The sequence below is a fragment of the Thunnus albacares genome, chromosome 17 (assembly GCF_914725855.1).
Source record: "Thunnus albacares chromosome 17, fThuAlb1.1, whole genome shotgun sequence".
NCBI lineage: Eukaryota > Metazoa > Chordata > Actinopteri > Scombriformes > Scombridae > Thunnus > Thunnus albacares.
The window spans coordinates 1,414,704-1,441,717 of NC_058122.1; the positions used below are offsets into that span (position 1 = coordinate 1,414,704).

Here is a 27,014-nt window from a genome sequence, read left to right on the forward strand (position 1 = left end):
ACTCTTGGTAGGAAAAAGTTTTAAGTGGTTGGTGACTGTCACCTTGGATTCACAGCAGTTACAATGTGTTCTATTGCTGAGTATCTAGACATCCAATGAAATTAAATTAATTTAGAAAAAGTTCCATGATGCTGGTGTTAAATGCTTAGAGGGTGTGAATGAAATGTCAAGATGGAGAGGAAAAGAGGCATGGTTTAAATTGCCAGTGTGAATCCCTGGATAAGCAAGGAAAATATGAACAAGGGAGACACCATTTCTACCAAGGAGCTCCCAGCAGCTGGCGTGGAGCTGCTTGGGCCACCTGGAAGTCAGTTTATACTGGATTGCTTCCAACATGAATGTGTGAAACTGTAGATAGTTTCTATATTCATTGATTCATTCCATAGGAGGTGGATGTGCTCTGTATAACTGTGACCCATCAGATATGTGAATGTTATGTGCTGAAGTTGGGTTCCCTCTGGTGGTGGCAGGCTGGGAGCCATCCCAAGTCATTTTACCTCTGCTTACAAATTTTATTCTGGTATTATTAGAAATTTGAGATGTCACTCTGAGAAACTGCTGCCACCACACATTAAATGGAATTTCATTTGTGATGCTCAAAGCATAGAAAAAATATATTTTAAAAATGCCCAGGTGAATCCAAAGACCATACAACCATAAAATCTGAACTTAATATGTGTTAAGGCACCCTACGGATTGGTGATGCTTAAAGGTTTATCTTTTTTAGGGGTTTTTCTTTTTCTTGTGTGCCGTGTTAAACATATTCAGAACTTAATCTTATCATTATTTTGATCAAAATCTTATGATAAAGTAAATTGAAAATTTCAATTTTCAACATTACAAATAATATGTATAATATATATTTTCATCCCAATGGTATAATGTCATCACTAGACAAGGATGCCTGCGCTCTAAAATGTTATTTGCTACATTTATCAAACCATGTTGCTTGTGCAATTCAGCAAAGCCTCAACATTAAAGAGTAACATTAAAGTGACCTTGCCACAGCACTGGTGTATTGGTGTAATCCAGCACACAGTGACATCACAGTAAGGCTGTGTTCAAGCCAACCCTTGGTATGTATGAAAAAACACAGTTCCTTTCTTAATATGAATGAGGCCATTCCAGTGGCTAACCTGGGTGCCAAGGCAGATGGCTCCAGCAAAAAAGTTGAAAAAGGCTAATCTTTTGTCACAATGCAACAGGTTGTCATCTGGCAAGACACTACATTAGCGAATCACATACAATACATGCAAGCGCACATCCCTGGGGGATTACTTTGTAATCAGAATGGAGTATTTCTACCGTTCATGATTGTAGCGAGGAAAGATAAAATAGTTGCCGGCGTGAAAACTATCCAGAGCTGTAGAGTCTTGTATCTGAGTATTATACACCATGGTGCAGTGTTTTGGGTGTCGGATAAGCCTTCAAACACTGCTCAGTACTCAGTGGTGATCTAACTGATACATTATAAATCCTTTGAAAGTTTGGTTATGGAGCAGATCATCCTACAAAATACACATTAAACACCTTGTGCATAATCTAAAAAATTGAATCAAATGGCTATCCTGGAACAGAACTTGTTTCTCCATTAAACTCCATCATTCTGGAAGCACATTTTACTGTTATGTACATTGGATCATACACACTTGATATGCTGCAACTTTTAAACCATTCATGTTATTCACCACAATGCCATTCGACTTATAGGACTATGAAAAAAGTCAGATGGTCATCACAAATAACATCTAGAAGGCCCCACCATACCTGTGTTTTAATGCCTCGCTATCTAAGTTGCCAAAATATTTAACTTCCTTAGGTGAATTCAAAGCAACTAACTGTGACACCAGATCACAGGACAGGCTTGTTGGTATTACAATAAACCTTAATGGAGCTTGACATGTTTTCCTCACTGATATTTTTCATATTTGTGATAGTTCTGGTTAGTGTGTGTTGTGTATGTATGTGTATGTCTTTCTCTTGCTGTGTTCTTGTGTGTGTTGTGATGTCTCTCTTGCATTAGAGATTTGAATCTCTTGATCTTGATCGGAGACTCCCTCAATTAATAAAGCTTATCTGACGTGGCCAGCCAATAGGGGGCGCTATTAAAAAAGTAAGGGAGATTCTGCTGCTCCCTCAAATTCGAAGAAGGCCGACCAAACACTACCGTAAGCTAGCTATAACAACGATTTGCTAACCGATTTGAGAGACTTGACATAACATAATAGTGAAAAGTAAGCCTGAGGAGAGACACGGTTACCGCTGCCAGCGGGTCATGCAGCTCTCCAAAAGGTAATGAGCCGTAAAGCCTCGGGGTCTCGGCTCAGCGGCGCCCACAAACTGCAGCCACACTGGAATGACTGGCAGCCCAGGTTGGTGCTCTGCTCCGGGGGAGGCTCGTTAATTTAGTCCGGTGACTCTTTGGGCCTACGCTCTGTTGCTTTATGAAGTTGTGGCCACATGGGTGGGAAATACTTGTTTGTCTCTTTGTCATAACATTAAATACTCAGAATTGCCCATATGCAGTCTAGTCGAAACAATAGTTTTGTCATCATCCTGTCACGCAATATACCTCCATGTCAAAGAGTTTTATCCGGGGTTGACTGCTCAGCCCGGCGCTAACGCTAGCTCAGTCTGTTTAGCATTGGTTAGCTAAATATTGCCAGCCTGCTGCTAACGTAGTTAACGTTAACGGCAACTTGACAGCATGCGATGCAAGACACGTTAGCATACAATCATTGCGTCCCATGAGCCCCAGTGATGAATCAAGTGAGTGATTTTTAAATAACCACAGGGTGATTTACATTCACAATGCGCCGAGGTAGTCATATGTGGGCTCCTGTGTTAGTTTAGCTGGTTAGCATTACTACAATACTGTTCGCTCGGGCTAATGTTAGCCAGCTAAGCTAGCTAAAAATGGGAAGACGCCACCCCTCTGTAACGTTATCAACTTCCTAAAGAACTTCCGGATATATTTTTAAAACGTTTTTTACATATAAATGTATGACAGTGTTGGTCTTGTAACTTTTTGAACTTATAATAAACGATTGCAAAGTCGACACAGCAACGAATGAAGCACCAAACTCCTGAGCTAGCACCACTTGTGTCAATGTACCTCATGTCATGACATTTGTAACGTCAGGTGTAAAGTAATCCTTTTTAATTACAACCTAGTTATCAACAGAGCTGGATTGCCAACCAGGCAAAGCGGGCAACTGCTCAGGCCCCCGACCCTCAAGACCCCTTGGGGCCCAAGTTTGCTGTGTGGCAATTAATTTGTGGAATTGTGGATTGATTAAAATTTGGTGGGAACATGCACTTAAGGTGGCTACTGAATCTTTATCAGTGTAGTTATGATACCACATGGCTCATTTTTGTACCCCAGTAAGACTTATAACTACAAACAATATCACAACAAAAAGACGCTTGTAAAATATAGTTTGTTCATCATGTTTTCCTTGGGCATCATGTCTTACACCTTGTCAACCCATTTCATTTTGACTAGCTACTTGCTGGGAGCAGATAGCATTGTCCACTCCATATGCATTGAGTTTACATTCAGTACCACGAAAACTTCAGACACTAAGGGGAGCAATTTAACAAATAGACATTGTGACCCAACATGGATCCCTACAGAAACTGATGTCCTGTGTGGAATCAAACTTTTATCATTTTTATACATGTGTACGATGGCCTTGGTGAGAGTAGACTAAAACTTATGAAATACAATCGTGGGACATGAATGTAGATGGTTTATATACATTTTTTACACACACAGATGCACACAATTAATAACACATACAATAAAAATCCAATGCCACATCCCTGAACTGAAAATATTAAAAGCCTATAATGCTAGGCACAGTAGGTTACTGTGTCAGAGAGGTGCCCTCAACTTTGTATGACCAGTATTCATTGTTGATGTTTTTTTTTTCATTTCTTACTGGCCCTATAAATAAAGAAAAGAACATCTGTCATGAAATAAAACCATTGCAGTCTGTTTTCTTTAGGCTGGTTATCTTTAAAAACAGACATTTGTGGTCTGGATTGAGAGAAATTATAACAAATAACTGATATGGCTATACATTGTCTTATGGTCCCCTGTGATTTAGCTTATTATTAGTCAAGTTCTCTTGCAATACTGGGGCAGAGGTTTATCCTACTTTAACTAGGTGTTTGAACTCTGAACTGTTCTGCCTTCTGGCAGTTTAGTCTGTCAACACGCTGTTTGGCATGAATACATTTAGAATTGACTTGTTGCTGGTTTTGCAAAACTTGCCATTTCAGAGCAGAGTTTTGGCTACATAAACTTTTCACAGCCACGCCAAAGTAAGGCACACGCATTACATTGTTCACGTGTTGCTTACTTTTGCTTGGTTTCTATGCAGATTCGCACATTCCAGTGTACTGCGTGTTGTGTATGAGTTCTTGCTCTTGTATTGCTTTGATTGATTGTGATTGGGGCGGCTCAGGAGGTAATCAGAAGGTCGGTGGTTTGGTCCCTGGCTCCTCCATTCCACATGTTGAAATGTCCTTGGACAAGATACTGAACCCCAAATTGTGAGCGTATTCTGCATTGTAAAAGCGCTTTGGATAAAAGAAAGCACTGTATTGCTCCTGATGAGTGGGTTGGCACCTTGCATGGCAGCCTCAGCTGTCAGTTTATGAATGGGTGAATGTTGGCATGTGTCATGAGTGGTCAGTAGACTAGAAAAGTGCTATATAAATGCAGTCCATTTACCATTTACTATTGTGTATTTTCAGACAGCTGAAAACTGTTTTTACTATGTCGCTGTAGTGAAATTGTCTTAACTGCCAGAGTGTTAATAAAACCAGAATAGTTATTGCTCTTGTGCTACAACGTCCATTTTACAATTTAAATTCAAATATGTTCATGTACATTGTTAATAACATTATGGTGTATCACAGGCCAGTTCAGCCCCCAGTGTACTGTGCACACACATACAAGAGTCATCTAGTTTATCTTCCGTTGAGGGCAAGTGCCTTGTCACATTTTGGATTTTACAATCTCTTGGGGAAGAACAGATAATATGCACGTTTTGCAATACTAAGGTGAAGTATTTTGTCAATACATCATACACCACCATCTAAAGACTATATGTCTGCACTGCATTATCTTACAAAACTTCAAGCAAACTCTGATTGGCCAAAGATGATGTTCATGTTGATGAAGGTATTAGTGTTATAAAGGGTTATACCACTGCTGGAGATATAATGTTAAATGCATAATGATTAGTAACAACATCAAGACTTCTAGACAAAATTACCAGGACTTTCCAGCCAGTGGTAGACAGAATTGTATGCTCTTATTTCATTATTCTCATACCAACTGTAATAGACTTTCAAATTATTATCTACTGCATACTCCTACATTTTTTCTGCTGTATTTGTTTGGTTAGACAGTGACCTTCATCATGACAAGTTAGCTTAACTGCCAGTCTCCTATTGACATCAAGTGGACTGACTATTGAATCAATTTTGAATTGAGAATTGCTTCTATTTTGATTATGAGACTGAAATTAAATCATGAGATTCTCACAGACCCCTCCACCCCACCTTTTCGATAATGTTTCGAGTTGTGGAGTGAAATAATAATTAACCAATAAGATAACCTTCAAAAACAATAACAGATTTTTCATTAAACACTCCTCCCTACAATTAATTTTGAACATGTTGTGTGAAACCATGCAGTTACTCCAGTTATAAGATTTATCTTTTTTTCATGTGTCTATCCATGAATTCAGAGTTGACAGTGTGTCATCCAGCCAGGACGGCGTGAAGTCCAGAGAGCTTGGTTCAGCAGCGTTGTACGACGTGTTGCCCTCCAGCTGCCCTGACCAGCCAGCGGTGCCCAGCAATGCCTACGCTGCTGCAGATGCACTCCAGGAAGAGGGTGAGGAACCTTTTGGTCAAGCTGAATTTCTTAATAAACATGTCAAGTTTGTTCTGACATTGGGTCAATACATTTTGGTACTGTTAATGGACTAATCACCCCTAAATCATGTCACAATCAGCACTGTTTAAGAACGTAAAAGTTTAAGTACCTTGTTTTATTGGATTTCTAAATGTTATGATGAGGATTTTAAAACTGCAGTTTAGACCTTGAGTAGTTGAAGACCTCAGAAAAATTTGGTTGATCACTTTTAATTGAGTAACCAGATGATGTCCAAACACAATGAATGAAAATTAAATCCTTTTCAGACATGGAGATACATGACATCACCGACTTCATTGTTTTTCAGACAGAGTTGTCCATCACCTTAATGTCCCTCAGGATTGTATTTAGAAATGACAGGAGCATTACAGAAGGAGTCACAATATTGGTGTGATATTTGGCACCTGCTGTATGAGATGGAGCACTGTCACTGCTCTGAACAGCAGCAAGTTAAAGGAAGAGCTCTCTTAGTTCTCTCATAGGCTGCATCACTGATGTTTTTTAAAATGTATTCTGCCATTGAAGCCTTAATTAATGACCATCATGAGCTTGAGGTACACTAGCCTCCTCTTCTCACACTCAATCCACTGATGAATTCTCATGTAATTTGTAATTTATTAAGAATTCATACAGCTCACATGCTGTATGCAGGGTGTTTTCATTGTTAATCATTCATAATTTCAAAAAATGTCAAGAGGTGGTGTGCCCAGCACCATGAGGATACAAATGAAAAATTAAGAAACAGAACGAGACATGAATTTATATTGAAATTTGTGCTGCTGCAGGCTTTACATTAATTTGACGGCATTCTTGTTGACTTGTGTTGTGTTGGAAGTGTGACAGAAACGTTACAGATCTGACCTTATAACATGCCATTGTGTCTTTTTTCATAAACTTGTTTACAGAAATGAGACTAACATGTAAAGTTGCCATCACATTTATGAAACAAGATTTATTTATTTATTTATTTATTTATGGAATGGAACAGTGTGCAGTTTGAAACATTAAAGATGCACTGCACCAGAGTTAGCTTGAAGCTAATTTGCATCTGTAAAAAACAACAACAACAAACAAACAAAAAAGAACACACCATACAAAATACAAAACTACACACAGCACATCACATACACCCACAATGTCAATCAGAAATAATGTAAACTTAACTCAGCTGTGTGACTCAGTGGTCACACAGCTGACTGGTCTTTAGTACATGTTTCAGTCTGGTCTTGAATGCATTGATAGAACTACAGTTCTTCATATCATCAGGTAGGGCATTCTACTGAGTTGTGGCTTTCACAGAGAAAGCTGACTGCCCAAATGCAGTGTGATGAAATGGTATGGTACAATCTTGTATAGAGGATATTCTGGAGGATCAAATAGAACTTACTGAGCAAGTGTACACAGAGTCACATAGTGGAGGAGGCCAAACCATTTAAAATTTTATAAACCTGGCACAAATTTGAGAATAATCTAAAATTCTCAAAGCTCAGTAAATTGTATTTCTCCAGTACCCTACAGTGATGGAAATGCATTGGCTTTTTGTCCAGAGTTTTAAGAGTTTGTTTGTATAAGGACTCAAGAAGTCTTATGGCTGTTTCTCCAGCCTGCCCCCAACATGTGATGTAATAAGACATCTGGGAAAGAATCATAGCATGCATAAATATCTTGGTTGCGTCCAAAGACAGTTTTTAATGTCTAAAATTTGCTAAGTTGTACTTTATGGTTTTAACCGTTTTTTTAACATGTTTCAACTTTAACACATTGTCTCCAATTAGATAAATATGAAGACATCCATGCCAGTGCTCTAGATGAGAAGATACATTTAGAGCGTTTCGATATTAAAAGATCATGATTGACTGTATCGAATGCTTTACGCAGATCTAACAGCTCACAGCTCCAACTACTCCTCCTTTGTCAAGTCTCAATTTAATTTGCTCTATTAAGTGCAAGGTAACAGTTTCGGTGGAATGATTTGCTCTAAAGCCAAATTGCATACCATGTAGACCAAAATTGCTTGTATTAAGAAATGTCATCAGTTGTTTAATGACAGCTTTCTCAGCAACCTTTGAGAGTACTGGCAGTATACTTATTGATCTGTAGTTACTGGCTTCAAGGCGGTCTCCAGATTTAAAAATAGGTGTGACAATCGCACATTTCCAGTCATCAGGAAAGGAGCTGTTTTTAAAAGACAAGTTAATTAAATGAGCAATAGGGGGAGTTACAATATCTTTGTGTGATTTGACAAACATGGTGTCAAATTGGAAAGCATCTCTGCTTTTGGAGCTTTTTAAGGAGCTGATGATTTTGCATTTGTCCCAAGCCCAATCACTCGGTGTCCCAGTTGTTTTCCATCAATGTTGACTGCTCTGGCCAGACAGACACATACATGCAATACAGCAATGAGTACCAACAGTAGTCCAAAAAGCACTCCATGAAACACAGCCCAGGTGTTTTTGCTGATGAAACATTGAACTAGTCCTATGTAGCAATCTCATCCAGGATCCCAGTGGCCAGAGGGTAGAAGCTCCTCTTAAGCCCCTCAGCACCGGCCCGGTGCAGCTGGAACCTCCTCTCAACCTCAGCAAGGAGAAAAGGCCGCCATCCGGGCGGTTAGGAACCCCAGAAGATCCATGTGATGTTTATGTTTGGAAACCTGGACTGGTCTTGTAGCAGAGTCGGCAGGGGGATGAGCTTACCATCTCCCCATCCCGATGAGTGACCCCCAGTCATATGCCATTGCTTCTTGAGTCCAGGGTGCATAGAGAGGCTCCAGCATGCATGGATTACATTACCAGAAAGCATCCTTTAAGTTTTCTTTTTGTTTTGATTTGAAAAATATATTCAAAGATGATGTATTCTCTTCTGTTCTTGCTGATCAATGCTATTACTTCTTCTATAGGGTCCTTTCTGAAGATTTTTGAATGTTAATTTGCAAAATGTTCCCTCTTTTTTGGGTCCAAGTTTGAGATGTAATCAGGAGCTCACTCCCAGTGCAGCCACTCCTCCGGAATCCGAAAGATGGATCAAGAGAAAGATGAATGAAGTTGCTCAATAGAATTGCTCTACCATAATTATCCACCAGTAGAGGCAGGGGATAAGCAGTCTGTCTCCCTATGTCAATTATGCATAAAATAAATACTCTTAAAGCTCCTGTTTGCTTTGTGTTGTCAGAAATGCTCTTATTTGCTTAGGCTTTATTTGTAATAAATTGCTCTAAGCCAACATGTTTTGTTTCCTTCAGGTGGATATGAAGCTGGTCAAGGTGTCTGTGATACTACGTTTGGTTGGAAGTCGCTGGGGCAAGAGTTGAGGCCCAATGACGTGACAGCGGATTTGACTCCTTTTCAGCATGGAAACCGTGCTTTAGCTTCAAAGGACATGAGGAAATCGCAGGGTGAGCTCTCCAACAAGATATAATACATTTAGTGACAACAGCAATAGCTGTGGTACTGGTTCATATCATGAAGGATTTAATTTGTGAAGTATCAGCTACTCTCAAGTACACAGGCTGTTCTTACTGATAGACTACATTTGTATGGGCTGCAGCTCTCTATCAAGGTAACAAACACATTTGTTACAGCCTCAAATAATGGACTCAGTGTTAATACTAGCAGCCACCTGGGGAATAAAGGGTTGTACACACCAAGAACGATAACGATGTGAACATCCACAAATATGAACGATAACGTTTTGTAAACAGTGGCGGCAAGCACGCGCTGCATGCTCAACTGTGTCGGCAGCTTAGGAAAATGGATGTTGATGACCTGTTACTGCTTTACGTTGCTCAGAGAAAGAAAAAGAAAACCAGGAGGATATGGGTTGGAAAACGGGTGGTGATTTAGTGTGTTGCTCAGAAGTATTTTTAGGACTCTAGTTGCTGTGATGTTCCAGTATTTACAAACCAAACTGGACCGACCAACGGTAGCAGACGCCGAAGCATGATGTGCAAAAGTGCACAGATGACCAGCTTCTATTGCGCTGTGGCTGGGACACACGATATTAGCATGGATCTGAAACCTAAAGGGGTCACTAATGTTGTAGTTTTTTAGATTATAATGGAGTACAAAGTTCCAGCATCATTGTATAATTAAGAGAGACAACCTATCTAAACCTATCATTCTGCTCCAATTTACAGTGTGTCAGTCTGTGGTGAGAAAAGAGGAAAAACCACATTAATATAAATAAAGTCATCAGTCAGTTTCTAGAATTAAGATGATATAGGTATGGAGGTTTGAAAGTTTTGCTGGGAATTTCAGACTAGATGGAGATTTTGTCGTGCTTTATGGTTGGTTTAGGGATTGGATTTTGATTGGCTGTCAGCGTTTCTATCCTTACTCTGAAAGTGATCCCAATGATATCGTTCACCACTGTTGTTGTCATTATAGTTGTTGTGTGGATTCCGCCATACACTCGATTTGGAACGATTTTTAAAACTATATAGTTATTGTTATAGTTAACGTACTTGGTGTGGACTGCCCTTAACAGTGCAAACAAAAAAGGGTCATGTCATAAAAAAATCAACCAAAAATGCGATAGCCATGGCAGCAAATACATCATTGTCGGCAGGGCAAGATGATAATAATAATCCAAATTAGCATTTATAACCACACTAGTATCTGTTGTTACTGACATGCAAAGATATTCTTGCAGACAGAGGGATGCCTCACTCAGACGAGTCTCGGTTGGCCAACCTCCTGCGCAGAGTCTCCAGGGAGGATGATCGCGACCGCAGACTGGCCACCCTCAAACAGCTGAAGGAATTCATCAGCCACGGCGAGAGCAAAGTGGTCAGTAAGACTGTATATAGATGATCATCCTGTCAGATTCCCTCAAACCCTAGTGAACTGTGTTAAATGTGTTCCTCCCTCTTCTCCTCAGTTTCACATTTTAGATATTAATATATAAAATCAACAGACACTTGCTATCTCTTATGTATGATATGCTGTCAGGTCCAGGTCCATCCAGCTCCACTTCTTGTTTGTTTCAAAGGCTTTTTGTGTTCAGCCTGGCTCTGAAAACATGCTGAGTTGAATTAAAGGATAGGTTAAGAATTTTTCAAGTGTGTCTTAAAACAACTGTCAAGTGTCCATATGAACAGTGAAAGAGGTTTTCCTTACTGTAATCATTCCTCCTTTTCATACCGACTATTTAAAGATCCCCTTCAAATGTGCTTCAATGAAATGTGTGAAATGTAATTGGAAGATTGGCGGTTGAATTCCTGGCTCCTCCAGTCTGCATGTCGAAGTGTTCTTGGGCAAGATACTGAACCCCAAAATTGCCTCCGATAGCTGTGCCATCAGTGTGTGAATGAGTTTGTTCCTACTGATGTGCAGGTTGGAAACTTGCATGTCAGCCCCAGCCATTAGTTTATGAATGGCTGAATATGACTTGTAGTGTAAAAGCACTTTGAGTGGTCAGAAGAAAGGCTAAAAAGGCATGCAGTCCATTTTTACCATTTAAGTGATGGGGGCCAAAATCCACAGTGTGTCCACACAGTCAATTAGTGCAAAAAATGTATTTAAAAGTCTCTGTGAAGCTTATATGAGGCTTCAGCAGTCTGATTTAGTCATATCAAGTGGATATCTGACACATTTACAGTCTTTTTAGCATCAAATTCCCTCTTTGTGTTTCCTCAGACAGTGTTTCCCTGTTGAGCTGTGGTGGAAGTATAGTAACAAAAAGAGGAACTTTGGCACTAAAAAACGTTGAAAGATATCTACTTGATTTGACTCATTTGGATGCTGAAGCTTCATATCAGCTTCAGATAAACTTTTAAATGCATTTTTGCACAGAAGCAGGACTGTGGATTTTGTCCCCCATCACTTCCATTGTAAGTGCATCATGAAGGGATCTTCTAATGGTCAGTATGAACAGGAGGAATGATTACAGCAAGAAAAACCTATTTCAATGTTCATTTGGGCTCCTGACTGTTGTTTTAAGACAGACTTGAAAGATTGTGAACCTGTCCTTTAAGGGAAGTTGGAGCATTCCACTGTTTGGCCATAAAAACCTCTCTGTTTGTTTGTTTGTTGTTTGTGTATATGTTGAGGATTGTTGTCTCCTGCATCTAAAATTGGGGGAAAGTGTATAAAACTGTCCCGAGTCCTACAATGTTGACTGTGAATACCTTCATATGCCCTTAAAGCTGAAAGTCAGCCTTTAAACTTAATAGTTGTTGTTTCATCTCAAATGAAATATGTTCAAATGGAGCCAACACAGCGACAACACATCACTCACTTCATACTTTGTATTTCTCTCCTATAGACCCTGGTTAAACAGTTGGACACCATCCTTAGCACCTTGAATGACATTTTGAATGAGAGGTAAGAGGAAGTTGTACTGTGCACTAGTGTTTTTTGTGGGTTCAGAACTTCCACAATCATGTCGTACTGGACATACTGGTTGGAAGTGTCGTCATGCCCAGCTAGGTCAACAATCCACAAAATAGATAGTCACATTAATACAAAAACTCTTCTGGAGAAATGTAAAGGCCTGTCTCATGGCAGGTGTTCTTGGATCACTTTTCTATCCTTTTGATGTCTGAACTGGGTTGTTCAAGAGTGAGCAGTGTAGTTAACATTAGAAAGCACATTAAGCCTGTATATCATCACACAAAGGCATACAGACATGTTGACACCTAAAATAACAAAAATCATGAACACTGCCGTTAGGGCTGCTCGATTATGGTAAAAATCATAATCTCAATTATTTTGGTCAATACTGAAATCACAGTTATTTAACACAATTACTCATCGACCTTAAAAACATCATGCATTTATTGAACTTTAAAAAAAAAACTGAGATAAATGAATTACCACTACGATAATAAAGATAAAGTAAAATGATCACCTTTCTGACAATGTCAAAAAGGTTGTATTGGATTGCATTAGATTGCACAGGTATACCTAAAAAAGAAAGGGGGAAAAAAAATCTAAATAAATAAATAAGATCAGCTGTTTTGTAATGTACTTTCACAACCTACTGAAAACTACTAAACATATAATATATAAAAATCAATGAGACCAAAATAAGAGAGAGCTCTGTTATGTTGTCTCTCACTGTGCTGCTATGACACATGATGCATGGGATTAATAAGACAAAATGAGAGCATCATTGTGAAATGGAATGTGGCACAATAATCATTTTATCTGGATTGTCTTGTTTTCATAATCGTTAGAAGCCAAAATTGTAATTGAAAATCAAATTCAATTAATCGCCCAACCCTAACTGCTGTCATGCTTCGTCAAGCGTGACATTCAGGCCGGCCACAGGTGAGCGCAACAGTGTAGTCGACATAATGTAACGTAGTTAATAGGAAATAATAAACAATAAGATAAACAACAAGAATTATCAGAAGGGGATGTAAAATCAAAATGAAGCAAACTTAACATAACGTTAGCCCTGGTTCTCTGTGTGGATCCAAACGGAGCACAGTAAGCACAAGTGCCTCCTTCCTGACTGCATCACTGTTGTGCCAACAATAAGGTACAGCACACCCTCGAGTGTAATATTGCAATTATACAACATTTACCAACAAATAAAAGATAGAAACAAAATGTATTCATATTGTGTGGCAGTTTGCTCTAAAAATGAAAAACTTTTTGCTTGTGTTATCTCCGTTTACGTGGAAATACTTGGGGTATGACTAATACCTGGAAAACAATCACTCACATCAGTAGACTCCTATGTAATGAAGCCTAGTTTACTACTCCAGCAAGTAGGTCGACCCTTAGTAACGACCTAGCAACAGAGAAGATTTCTAGTCCCTGTTGAGTCAGCTAGCCAACTTCAGCTAATGCTTTTTAGAGATTGTGGGATTTCCAAAACTGAATAAATACCTCACATATAAACACAAAACTGCTTCGCTAGCTTAATCTTCTTGTAATTAAGATATCCGCTGGAAAAAAAAATTTCCATGGACAGATTTAGCTACTATGTTTGCAAACTTCACCGACATTTTTAAGCTAGTAGCGCCGTGTCACTGACTCACTAACACAGCTGATGGAGGATGCCAGAGTGGGAGCTGAGATAGACTCTCAACTGAAGGGAAGTTTTGCTGTGTATGGCGGCGCCGGGTATCGATAACGAATGGAGAAGTGTTTTTCAGTGAGTGTGTGCACGTGTAACTCGTCCCACAGTCTCAGAGTTCAATCAACTCGGTAAAGGGTCCGTTTTGTTTTCCCCACAACCCCTTATCAGATCAGTTCAGTTCAATCCAGTTTCACAAACGTAAAACTCCGCTCTGGGCACTCTGCACACATCTCTGGCGCCACCTCTGCCCTCATGTTAGCATTGCACACAGTGTTGCTTATCAGGCGCTCTGCTTGCTGCACAGAGGTCTCCTCCTCTCATGTGTGTTTGACGTTGAGGAGCATGGATTTAACTAGTGGAGGTGTTTTTGCCGGTGGTAACATTATTAGTGTTAAGTTAGCATTAGTGCTGGGTATCCCACTGAAATGACCTAGTACCAAGTAGTATTGAAACGTCTTCAGTCAAACAATATCTGCATTTGATCCTTTTTGTACCTCGAACCAGAAAAAAATGACTATTTCTTGTTGTTGTAATTGGATCTGCTCACAGCCAATCACTGCAAGCATTCTTTGATTTAATTCAACATGTGATTGGCCCACTGCCACAGCAGCTACAACCAAATTTTGTACAGTTATTCAGTAAATATTCCAATATTTTGAACAATTTCAAAATGTATTTGTGTCAAAAAAAAGAGCTGCAATGGCAGAGTGGCACTGTTCCTGTACCCTTCTGAGTGATCACCTTTATCCTACGATGAAACATTTCTATCCTGATGGGAGTGGTCTCTTCCAGGACCACAGTGTCCCAATCCATAGGGCACGAGGGACCACTGAATAGTTTGAGTATGAAAATGGTGTGAATCATATTTTATGGCCTTCGCAGTCACCAGATTTCAACCCTGATGAATGTCACCTGTTCATGAGGAGGTGCATGTTTGTGAGATCTGCTCGTTAGCATAACCGACGCCCCTCAAGATGTCCACATAAGGCTCCATGTTCCTCTCAGTCTGTTGGCAAGTTTGATTGACCAAAGTGTTACCAAAGAGTAAAAAGAATTTCACAGTGCGGATCTTCAAGCACTGCTGTCAGAAATTGGCAGACAAAAACATGATATGTTAGGAGTGTCACTCAGTAGGGGACCTGAAACAATTAGAAAATATGAATACAACAACGTGTCATCAGAGCAGCACTGTACTGTGATAGAAATAAAGAGGGGAATGCTTTGACATGAAGTCAGATGCTAAAAACATTTCCTAAAGCAAAGCACTTGTAATGGGAGGCGGTCATATGACAGTCACAGAGATATTAGAGGAGAGAATATTACATTAGGTGATGTTACACTATCAGTTGCACAAGATGATACAAGACAGAGACCTGCAGAGAGGCGCAGAGGCAGCCGTCACAGCTACTACTGAAATGTAGAAGTTACTGCACCAAATTATGCCAATAAAATCTAAAAACACTCGATTTTGGTAAATTTAAACTGCAAGTTCATAAAACATTATAATTCTCACTCAAACAAGTGTTTGACTTAAAAGAAATACTGTGAAGAAGGCAGAGACTATGTAGTCAGGACTCATATGACAGGCCTGGACCAGTCGTAAATTCTGTTCACACTGAGAGAAAATTGATGAACGCCGCAAATTTTCTTAAATGGCTCATACGTGCTTCTTAAGAATGAATCTGTTGGTATGAGTGGTTCTTGCATGAAGCCCTGTTCTTCTTCTCCCATCTAACATGTGCTCTTCTCTCGTTGACGTGTGTAGCAGTAAGCTGCTGTGGGAATTGCGTCAGGATGCAGCAGCCTGCCTGGGTCTCCTCTGCACAGTGCTCAGCTACGAGGCCGAGCGCATCTTCAAGTGGCTCTTCAGCAAGTTAACTTCAAGCAGTCGCGACGAGGTGAAGCTGTTGTACCTGGTGGCAGCACAACGCGCTTTGGAGGCTGCTGGGGAGAGAAAGGCCTTTTCACACGTCATGCAGGTAACCACACACACACACACACACACAGGCTTTGGACTGGGCTCTGTTCCATAAGCGTTCTCTAAAGACAGTGCTAACCCCAAAACTTGGCCACACAGGAGGCGTTTCAGCTGCATTTTCCAGTTGCCTCTCTCACATGGCTGATGGAACAGATGTGCTTCTATTTGAATCAATACAGCTGTCTATTTTCTTTCCATTTTACATGTCTAACGATGATTGTGTCTTGGCCATTTACATCATGGTAGTACAGAAGTGGGAAATGTTTTTACCAGTTGGTCCTAGACAAGGGCCTGGCAGGTGGATGGTTGACTGGACTGAGTGTTTTGTGTGTTTCAGCTGGTGATGAGCAACCTGCAGTCCATCTTGGAGAATGTAGACACACCAGAGCTGCTTTGTCAAAGTGTGAAGTGTATTCTTCAGGTGGCTCGCTGCTACCCTCATGTGTTCAGCACCAACTTCAGGGTGAGTATCAGCAGTGATTGTTAGCAATTAAGGTCAGACAATATAAGAAAAAATATATATCACTGAAAATAATTTTCCATTAACATCTGCAGCATCTTAGCTTTTGTCACCTCTATGTCCTTTGCTGTTTTTCCACAGGACACAGTGGACATCTTGGTGGGCTGGCACATTGACCACACACAGAAGCAGTCCCTCACTCAGCAAGTCTCAGGTCAGTGAGATTTCTTTTGGAACTTGAGGATTTTCAAAGCTTTGTCTGTCAAAAAGTCACAGATGTAACCGCAGTAACAAGTCCTCCTTTCAACACTCTCTGCTGGTAACAAAATGTGACATTTGACATTTGTGTTTACCACATGCCATGAAATTTGGCAAATCTGTTTAGGGCTATCGCAGTGAAGGAATTTCCAGTGATTCAGGGTGGCTTTTTTTTTTTTTCATTTAAATCATGTTGTGGCAGGAAACAACATTGGTCCACAGCCGAGTCCACTTTACCTCGCATGTTAAATGGCAACCTGCTCAGCCATGCTGTGACCCGGGAGAGTTTAAACATATAACTGAGACAAAATATTCATACAGACCCCCAGTCAGGTCACCCTGAGCCCAGTTAGCTGGCACTCCGCATGCCACACACTGTGCATGGTGGGCGGGATCCTCCAGAGTTGCCGGACCGGACCAGGGGAGCCCCCGAACATTGGCACACATTGAAGTGTAAAACAAGAAGGCCTAGCCTCATGAAAAAAAAGAAAAAACGTGAACATAGCACAGTTGTGGCAGTTGCTTACCATCCACTTTAGTTGGCATGTCTATAGCGCAGTATTGCAATATTGCAGTTATTGTGACAGCCCTAAACCTGTTTATTTCTCTGCCTGTCTGTGACAATTTCATTTAAAAGCAACATGACATACCTGTGCTTTTCTGCCACTCTGCTCTTTCTGTGTGTGTTTAGGTTGGTTACAGAGTCTGGAGCAGTTCTGGGTGGCAGACCTGACCTTCTCCACAACCCTGCTGGGACAGTTCTTGGAGGATATGGAAGCATATGCAGAGGTGAGCTTAATGCATGCTGCCCAAGCCACAGTGAGCTTCCCTATAGCCGTGCTCTAATACCAGTTACTGTACGCTCATCGAGTATCAGGAAGAAATATTTACACAGGCTGGGATTGTGTATTGGGACAAAATTTCAAATTAAATATCTTTTCAGTCATTTTAATCAAGAAAAAGCAAAAAAAATCTGTAGTTTTCATGAGTGGCTGAGTGTCATGATGACTGCAGGGTTTTACCTGGATTTTTTTGAGACAAAGGTGGCAAAGGCAGGAGAACGTCAATGTTGCGACGTATACAGTTTGTGTGTGTAGTCACGCACCTTTAGAGTGTTGTGCACTTCAGTGAAAAAAATCACGGTTTGACAGATGAAAGTGTCCATTGGGATTTAAATTTTATTCCTAGATGGAACAAAAAGATGCTGGTAACTGGTGGTATTACAAGGTAACTCTAGCATGTACCCATTAAGCTCTTGAGCACTCGAGTTCCATCAACATCACATGCCAGACTTTTCAACATCACATGCCGAAACTTTCAACAAAGTTGTTTGAGTTAGATAAGCAGGGAAAACCCTGGACTGTAAACACAGGAAGCAGAAAATCTTGTTAAAACAGTATACTCTTCTCAGAATGATTAAATGTGACAGTAAACACTGCAATATAGAACTGATAAGCACTTCTGTCAAAAAATGGACTGACTCTGTGCTCTGTTTAGGATCTGAGCCACGTCGTGTCAGGCGATGCGCCGGATGAAGACATCCCCCCTCCCTCAGTGTCACTGCCAAAGCTGGCAGCTCTGCTGAGGGTCTTCAGTACAGTGGTTCGCAGCATCGGAGAGCGCTTCAGCCCCATCAGAGGACCACCCATCACAGAGGTCTACGTCACAGATGTAAGAGCCACACCCAGGAAAACCTTGTTTGAGGGCTGAGCTGTGTGATAAAAGATACACTGAAAAGTAAATCCAGTCAACTCATTAGAGAATACTAGTGCAGTGCCCGTTCAAAAACATGCCTGTTCTCCCATCCTCTAAATGCCTCTCAGGCATACTATCAGTAGACATGTAGGCTATTGGTAGACAATTTACCAATGCTCCCTAAACGCCTTACATGCAGAATATCTGAGACTACAATTTTGAGTTGAGCTGAAGTTGATCTGATGAAATGTAATGATGTCTTGAACACACATACACATTTCCTGCGCGTGAGGAACAGGAATAGAGATGAACTCTTCTCTATCTCATCTCTACGGGTGTAATCCCACCTCTGACCATTATGTGGGTTGCAATAGCAGAGTGGCGCTGTCCGTATTTCTGCTTGTTGAATCCACGTGCAGAAGAAGAAGCACAAGCAACGTTGTTTATGAGCTATTTTTATATATTTCTGAACGTGCCTGAGACATCAAGCACTAAGTCTTGAACATACAAGCCAAGTTTCGTTCACAGCTTACAGTTCAATAGAAGAACTGAAGTCTCTTAAACTTTTTCGAGTTCTTATCACTACGGGTGTAATCCCACCTCTGACCACAATGTGGGTCGCAATGGCAGAGTGGCACTGTTCGTTATTGTTGCTCGTTAACTTCAGTCAGAAGAAGAAGCAAATCAGCGTCGTAGAGGCAACGCTATTCATGAGGTATTTTGATATATTTCTCAAGAACTGCTCACCCAAACAGCTTCACACATCAACATCGCACTTCCTTGTTTCCCCAGCAATCCACCTGCCAGGTATGAAGTAGATCAGATGAATGATTCTCGAGATATGCGAAGGACAAACGTACATACATACAGACACAGACATTCCTTGCTTTATATAGAGAGAAGAGAGATATCGAGAGATGAAGAAAGCAGTATGACAATGTTATTCTAGAGATGTTGCCTTTGCATATGGATAGATTCACATTGTTTCAAGACTGTCTTTATACAATATTCACGTATGTGGAAAGAGAGAGAGACGAAATCTGTATTCTTTTTTTTTTTTTTTTTGTATAAAAATGTTTTCTGAAGATCAGCTGAAGCTAATATGAGGCTTCAGCAGTCTGAGTTAGACAAATCAAGAGGGGATTACCAAATTTATCTTTTTTTTCCTATTTAAGAAAAAAACAAACAAAGCAAAAACAAAATCAGTGGAAGATGACCAGAGATGCTGTATTAAGAGAAAAAATCTGGACCCATTCTTGAATTCCGCAAGTAATTTTTGACAGATGATTCTATGGTATCTACAATCAAACATTTAGAGTTTTGTCCTACAGGTCTCAGAACATTGAGTTTAGCTTGGACTGGAGAAATGTAAAAACAATGATTACATGTTTGACTGATTCTACCTCATTAAATTAAGTACATTACAATCAGGCTATTCTAATGCCATATATGCTTTATGGCATCAGAATAATTGTTGTGTGTTTGATCCATGTACTCTGTAGAATACATCACTTCAGTTTTTAATCATCTGCTTTCCTCTGTGTTCTTTTTCAGGTTCTGAACAGGGTTCTGGCCTGTGTGACCACAGCGAAGCAGGTTCAGTTCTCTGAGGCGGTTCTCACAGCAGGGAATGAGTGTGTGGGTGTTTTGCTGGCCAGTATGGAGCCCTGTGGTCAGCTGATGGAGGCTGTCCTAGCCTACGGCCTGGACCAGCTGGATTGCTGCCAGGCCTGTGGCTCAGACTACAACCTGGCAGTGCTCAGCCTTGTCACTCTGGTACGGTCACCTTTGATCACACCTCTCCGGTCGAAACCATAGTGGAGCAGCCCATACAAGTCTGATTGCAGTTTTGTCACACATACCAAGTGCGATGGACCTTATACTGGAATTTAATGTGTAGTCGGTCATTATTTTGTTATTCATAAAACTCTACATCCATAAAAGCTTGTTCTGGGCCTGCTTACTTCAGTTGTTTTTAATATTCTTTCACCAAATTGAAAATCAGGCCTCATTTTTCATCTAACAAAAGTGTGTTGCAGTCTCTGTTGTGTATTGTAAGATGTTGGATGTGAATGCACCTTACTCACATGTATTTCTAAGAGGACATCATCGTCAATCAGAGCTTTTCAAAGAGGCCCTTCCAAACAGAAGCCCAGTACCAGTAGAGATTTACTGCTCTTTCAGTGAAATGTTTGTGACGTCACTATGCATTTGTTTTCAGATCGTGGACCAGATCAACACAAAGCTGCCTGCATCCTTTGTTGAGAAATTGTTGGCACCTGACTCAAAGCTGCTGGAGTTGCGCTTCCATCGAGAGAAAGAGGTGTGTGTGAGTGTGATGCTTAAGCAGTACAAGACGCTGACGTATAGGGTGATGTGCCAACATGTTAGGCATGGTTCATGTTTTCTGTAGATGTGTGTGTGCTCTAACATTCCAGCCTCATGTGATAGTTGAACACGGGCATCATTCTGCTGTCAGTTTCAAAACTGAACATCAGTCGTGTAGAAGTAGTTTGCTAACATCTATTAACCTAAAGAGAAAAATGACTGATGTGCTCACATCAATCTCTGTAAAAGGAGAGTGCTGGAGAAAAAAACAGTCTGCACTTAGTTAAGTTAGTTTAAAGTTTGCTAATAATCAGTTTGCTTCAGTGTGTTTTACATAGTGACTCTGATCAGAGTTATTTATGTCTGCTCCTCTGAAACATTTATCACACAGACTAAATACAGGGACTGCTTGTATTGATCTGACTATTATTTATTTTGTAGTTCTGTAGACTATATTGACCAAAAATATTGCAATCATAAAAATACCTCGCAATATTATGATATTATTTTAAGGCTATATGGCCCACAGACCTCTGCACAAGCCAGTTAAGGCAGCAATTAACCATGTTTTTTATAGTATTACCATGATGAAACAGGAAGGGGACAAACCCAAACCATTGCCAAAGATCAGTTTTGGCTACATTATTATTGGATGCTGTAGCATCAAGATTTATTTGGAACTAAGGGGTCCCCTTCAGGTCCTCACCAGGAAAAACAGACCCAGACTGAAAGTACTCTAATGTAAGTACAAAGATGATGACAGTAACTTTAGCTGCATTAAATTAAATGAAAAGTGTGTGTGTGTGTGTGTGTGTGTGTGTGTGTGTGTGTGTGTGTGTGTGTGTGTGTGTGTGTGTGTGTGTGTGTGTGTACACTCCACAGGTGATGTCAGCTGTTCATGGTGTGTACCAGGCGCTTCTGAGCCTGAAAAACATCCCAACACTGGAGGCAGCTTATAAAATGGTATTGGGTGAGATGGCGTGTGCCTTGTCCAGCCTTCTAGCAACCCTGGAGCCAACAGGCAGGGCCCCGGCACCCGGTGGCCCCTGCCCCAGCATTCAGCATCCTGTTTTCGCTTCCCTCACCCTACCCCTAGAGAAGGCCCAGTTCACTCTCATCTTCAACCTCAGCACGCTCACCACCATCGGCAACACCAAGAACTCTCTCATCGGGGTGAGCCGCAGTACTTCTCTATAGCACTCTGAATAATTCCACTTTCATACAGGAGACGTGTGTATGGCACAGGTCATCAGAACCATTCATATGAGACGGCTGCAAATACTTCATTGATAAACCCCAGAATGACATGGCTTAGCTGTCAATAATTGGCAGATTTAAGTTTCTCTATTATATTTATGCCCTCTTTGCCTCCCTCACTTGCCCCCACCTACACTCTCTATTTCTCTTCCTCTCTGTCTCTCTTTCTCTCTCTTTCCACCTTTTTTCAGTTAAATGATGTTTAAACATCGGTACCATTAAATAATTTTTCCACACCCAAGTGGGTCAGGATGAGACTCATGTCTCATTCACATAGACCCTCAATGTGGGTTTCACCCGCGTCACCCGTCTCTGTCTGAGTGGAGTATAACCTAGGACGTTGTTTTCCCACATTGTTATTTCTCTTTGGAAAGTTTGGCAGATTGAAGGATAGCAAGAGGAAGTGCTGTCGACATTTACTGGAACAAAGACTTCTAACAAGCTGTCCTTACCATAAAACCAAATGTGCAGCCCGAGTGGCTGGTTATTACCCCACTAAAGCTGATCCATCTGCATCATTGTTTATCTTGGAAACACCATGAGTTGGACTTCTAATAGGCTGAACCTAATACAAAGACACATTGACAAGGACAAAGTCAAACCCTCACTGGAACTGAAGCACCTTAGATTAAAACTTGAAAACCTGCAATATTGCAGTGAGTGCTTTATTAAAACAAGTAGAGACTCTGAACACGCCTCCGTTGTTTGCATCGAAGCTACAACATTGAAACCACACGTGTGAAATTTCCATACAGTTGTGATACCTGTGCTGTAACTTGTTGTGAGCAGCCATGATCAGCCTGTAGCGTGGGCATGACGCAGCACATTTCCCATACTACAGAAAATGACACAGTTAAATGTGATGCTTACCATGGCAACATGTTAGCCAATCACTCAAACTGCAGTAGGCATCTGTTTATGAACCCCATCTTCTTATCAGCACACACCCCCCAGCTGCCTCTTTCTCAGCTGGGGGGGAAATGAATGTCCAGCAGTTAGCACAACTTGCTAAACATCTGACCTCACCTCACCTGGTAACCATCTGGTCGCAGTATAAAATAATGCTGATTTTGTGCTGCTCAGTAAATCTCTGCTGTCAGTCAGCCTGGTGAAGACAGGTTGTCCTTTCACTGCAGAAAGGAGGTCAGCGCACCCCTCACATCTCTTTATTATTATTATTATTATTGTTATTATTATTCTATTAATTTTCCCATTAAGGTTACAGGCGCTAAAGGTGCTTCACAATGGTTGGCAGGTGAAAAGTTGTAATTGTGAAGCAGAATCAGGATGTGCTAATGTTTGCATTAAGAGAAGATGAAGTGCTGGTTTACCTACTAGTGAATGTTCATGTTCATGTGTTTTTATCTGTTTAGATGTGGGCGTTGTCTCCTACAGTCTTTGCTCTTCTCAGTCACAATCTGATGCTGGTCCACTCTGAGTTAGCAGTCTACTACCCTGCCATCCAGTATGCTGTTCTTTACACCCTGTACTCCCACTGCACCAGGTAATACACACGCTTGTACTGTAGCAACAACCCTGCTGTCCACTACACTGTTCAGAATTTGACACACCTATTAGACTAAGCGGTTTAGTCTTTGGCACTTTGTTGCTTATTAAGTTGAACTGTAAGTCATTTCAAATGGTGTAGAATTGGTAGCTTGAAGAGCAGAACAGAACAAGTCAGACTTTGTTGAACTAAACTGTTAAGTACTGCATTTCCCCAGCTATGTGCTCTCCACTGCAAAGCAGTCGATCATTGGGAAGCTGGATTCACTCACTTGGTTCACTGTGTGGGTTTAGCTTGAGAGGAGAAGCCACAGCTAATGTAGTGATATTTCTTTAGTGAACATCTAGAGGAAGATTTAGATGGATAACTGCCGACATTGATTCTGGAATTGATTCATTACCTCCAATAGCAAAACACCAAAGCTATCTGTCTGAAAGTAACATGAATGTTATGTCCACATCCACAGCACTTCATTTACATTAGCTTCACTTTTTACAAACATGTTGTCTGCATGTTTTCCTAGTTTGTGCAGCTGTTTTTTTTGGCTGCTTCTTGTCTAATTCTCATAGGATTGTAGATGAGTAATCAGTTTCTTTCTTAAGAAGAAATAAGAGCACTAATGTTAGTTATTATCACTGACAGGCAGAATGTTACGGAATGCAAGATGCTTCTTATTAACAGTAATGCAACAGGTCAACCAGCTAAATCAACCTCTGAACTAGAGATATTACTGGCTGCTGGAGGACACTGTTACTGATCAGGAGCTACAGTAAATCACACAAATGCTGCAGCTTGAGTAAGACTTGTATTAAAACAATCATTAGTTCATTTGTTCATTCGTACGACTTCACCCTTTAACTTTAGTTTTTATCAATTGACAAAGTTAACACTGGATAGCTGCCATTCTGCTAAATGTTCTGTTTGAGGACAGCAAAGTTGTTTCTGAAGGCTTCAGAAACATGTTCTTACACGTTTTCTATCTATTTCCTGAGGAAGCCACTTTTCCTGTTTGTTTGTTTTTTAGTAAATGAAATGGCGATGACATGTTGAAGGTGATGTATCTGCTGTGCGGTTTCTCTTCTAAACTGACCTTGTATCTCTTCTGTTTTGATTCTCCATCAGACATGATCATTTCATCTCATCCAGCCTTTCATCATCTTCTCCCTCCCTGTTTGATGGCGCTGTCATCAGCACTGTCACCACAGCAACCAAGAAACATTTTAGCACTCTGCTTAGCCTTCTTGGAGGTCTGCTGGCGAAGGAGCATCTCTACCCCGAAGCCAGGTTCTTTCTCTATCTGTCTTTCTCACTCTCTCTTACACACACACACACACACACACACACACACACACACACACACACACACACACAGGGAAATGTTTTCTGTGGGCTATGATTGCACACATTTGGGTTCATGTGAAGGGGTTTTTTTGTATGAAATGTCTCAATTATGGAACTCAAGCAGAGTTTTCTTTGGATTTTTTGGAGACAAAGGTGGCAAAGGCTGGAGAATGTGGGTGGTGCAACATACACAGTTTGTGCACTCATGCATCTTTAGAGTGAAAAAAATCATGATTTGACAGACAAAAGTGTTCATATCTCGTTTGTTACTACTGTTAAAAAAAGGAATATTTGCCTATATTTTTAGCAGAATTTTTAATCTCTAAAATTTTGAAATCAGCATCAGCCTTAAAAATCTTGTATCAGTCAGGCTCTAATTGGCAAGAATGAAAATGACATAGATCATTGAAAACCTTTGTTATGGTACTGTTGTGTTGGTTTGTCAGGAGGCTGCTGCTGACCTGGGCTCAGGAAATCTCTGTGCTGATGAAGAAGTCAGACACCTACAGCCCTCTCTTCTCCCTGCCTTCCTTCAACAAGTTCTGCAGGGGCCTGCTGGCTAACGGTGAGCCCAACATGTCCAGCATTTCCAATGAAGAAGTTTTTCACCTAGTGCTTTCCACATTCTGTTATCAGTAACAAAGGAATGTTTTTCCCTCCTCTCTGGATAGCTCTGAATGAAGATCAAGGTATATGCCTTCAGACCTGCAACAGCTTGCAGGCGCTCTCTTCATCTCTGTCCACCGAGCTGCTGCAAAGGTGAACATTGCACTTATACACATAAGTTCAACTGCTTTCAGACAGTATATAAAATCCCATCTATAAAGGAGTCATGTTTTCTTGCTGTTGTGTACTTTGCTGTAGACATGAGAAAGAACTAGGATGCAGCTCACTCTCTCTGTGTGTGTGTGTGTGTGTGTGTGTGTGTGTGTGTGTGTGTGTGTGTGTGTGTGTGTGTGTGTGTGTGTGTGTGTGTGTGTGTGTGTGTGTGTGTGTGTGTATATCAGGTGTGTGGATGTGTGCAGGGTCCAGTTGGTCCACTCAGCAGTGAGGGTGAGGCAGGCCTATGCCAAGCTGCTCAGGACAATCCCCCTTGATGTTGCTCTGAGGTAAGTCTAGTACTACTGGAGGGCATCTCGTCTCCACATATCAAATTTGTTTGACATCTTGTACATGTGATCTTCACAATCATTAATACCATGACTGAATAATAATTATTAATAATAATAAAGTCTAATGAATTGAAAGTTCAAACTGAAATAACTTTCTGAGGAAAGTTAATCCTTCTGTCCTTCTATTCTTTTAATCTAATCTGGGTTTGAAGTAATAGCTCGACCTTTTGGGAAATATGCACAGATGAGAAGACACTTTCTTGTCTGTACAGTAAATAGGCTACCACCAGCAGCCTGTTAGCTTAGCTTAGCACAGAGACTGGAGACAGCTAGCCTGACTCTGTCCAAAGGTCACAAGCGGGTTTGTATCCACGTTTCCCTCACTTGCATCTTTTCATCGCATCTTAGTCCCTCCCACTGAAGATGAAAGGAAAAGATGCAGGAGAGAGGAAACAAGGAAATATGTTTTTAGAGAAATGAGACATCCTTACCTCTGATGCGTCACATTAAATGTTGTCCGTTTTTGATGACGGTGGCACCTGATCACAGCTGGATCAGCTGTCAGTCAGCTTTAACAGCTGGAGCAACTTTAAACCGAGTTTGTGTGTGGACATGTTTGCACTGTGCTCATTAGGGATGTCAACAGTTAACTGTTCATTTCTAGCCTGTGGAAAAGCCGGTTGTTAGAAGGTTTGCTAGTTGAACCAACTGTGAACCAGTAGCAACACTAGGTTCCAGTTGGTGGAATGAGGGTATCAGTGATGCTGTGATGTATCAGATAGGTCCAAGTGTAGTGACTTCCTGGAGTCTTGTCATCACTGATGTTACAAGGAAACTAGTGGAAAGATAACCCCCCATTAAAATATATTTATTTCCCAACATGTCAAACTATTGTTAACGCAATAAAGACGTCAAATTCATTCATGTGTGCTTGTGTTTGTCTGAAGTAACCACAGCCATCCTGAGATGAGGGAGATCTCAATGGCCATCCGTCACCACATGAGCAGAGCACCGAGCAGCACCTTCCATCCTCAGGACTTCAGCGACCTCATCAGCTTCATCTTATATGGAGTCCTGCACCGTGGAGGGTA

At 40.8% G+C, this 27,014-nt stretch overlaps 1 protein-coding gene across 1 annotated transcript in view; it reads left to right on the forward strand.

The window, feature by feature from the left end:
• Positions 1–2,133: 2,133 nt before the first annotated feature.
• Positions 2,134–27,014, forward strand: part of smg1 (SMG1 nonsense mediated mRNA decay associated PI3K related kinase) — a 56,860-nt gene continuing 31,979 nt past the window's right edge. Inside the window, exons 1-19 of the mRNA XM_044332608.1 lie at positions 2,134–2,372; positions 5,766–5,914; positions 9,198–9,350; positions 10,607–10,743; positions 12,221–12,279; positions 15,753–15,966; positions 16,303–16,428; positions 16,567–16,639; positions 17,375–17,472; positions 18,181–18,354; positions 19,933–20,154; positions 20,600–20,701; positions 21,589–21,879; positions 23,337–23,467; positions 24,593–24,754; positions 25,258–25,376; positions 25,483–25,570; positions 25,819–25,920; positions 26,871–27,011. Of these exons, the coding sequence (XP_044188543.1) occupies positions 2,296–2,372; positions 5,766–5,914; positions 9,198–9,350; positions 10,607–10,743; positions 12,221–12,279; positions 15,753–15,966; positions 16,303–16,428; positions 16,567–16,639; positions 17,375–17,472; positions 18,181–18,354; positions 19,933–20,154; positions 20,600–20,701; positions 21,589–21,879; positions 23,337–23,467; positions 24,593–24,754; positions 25,258–25,376; positions 25,483–25,570; positions 25,819–25,920; positions 26,871–27,011 (2,618 nt within the window). The 5' untranslated portion in view covers positions 2,134–2,295. The remainder of the gene's footprint in view (positions 2,373–5,765; positions 5,915–9,197; positions 9,351–10,606; positions 10,744–12,220; positions 12,280–15,752; positions 15,967–16,302; positions 16,429–16,566; positions 16,640–17,374; positions 17,473–18,180; positions 18,355–19,932; positions 20,155–20,599; positions 20,702–21,588; positions 21,880–23,336; positions 23,468–24,592; positions 24,755–25,257; positions 25,377–25,482; positions 25,571–25,818; positions 25,921–26,870; positions 27,012–27,014) is intronic.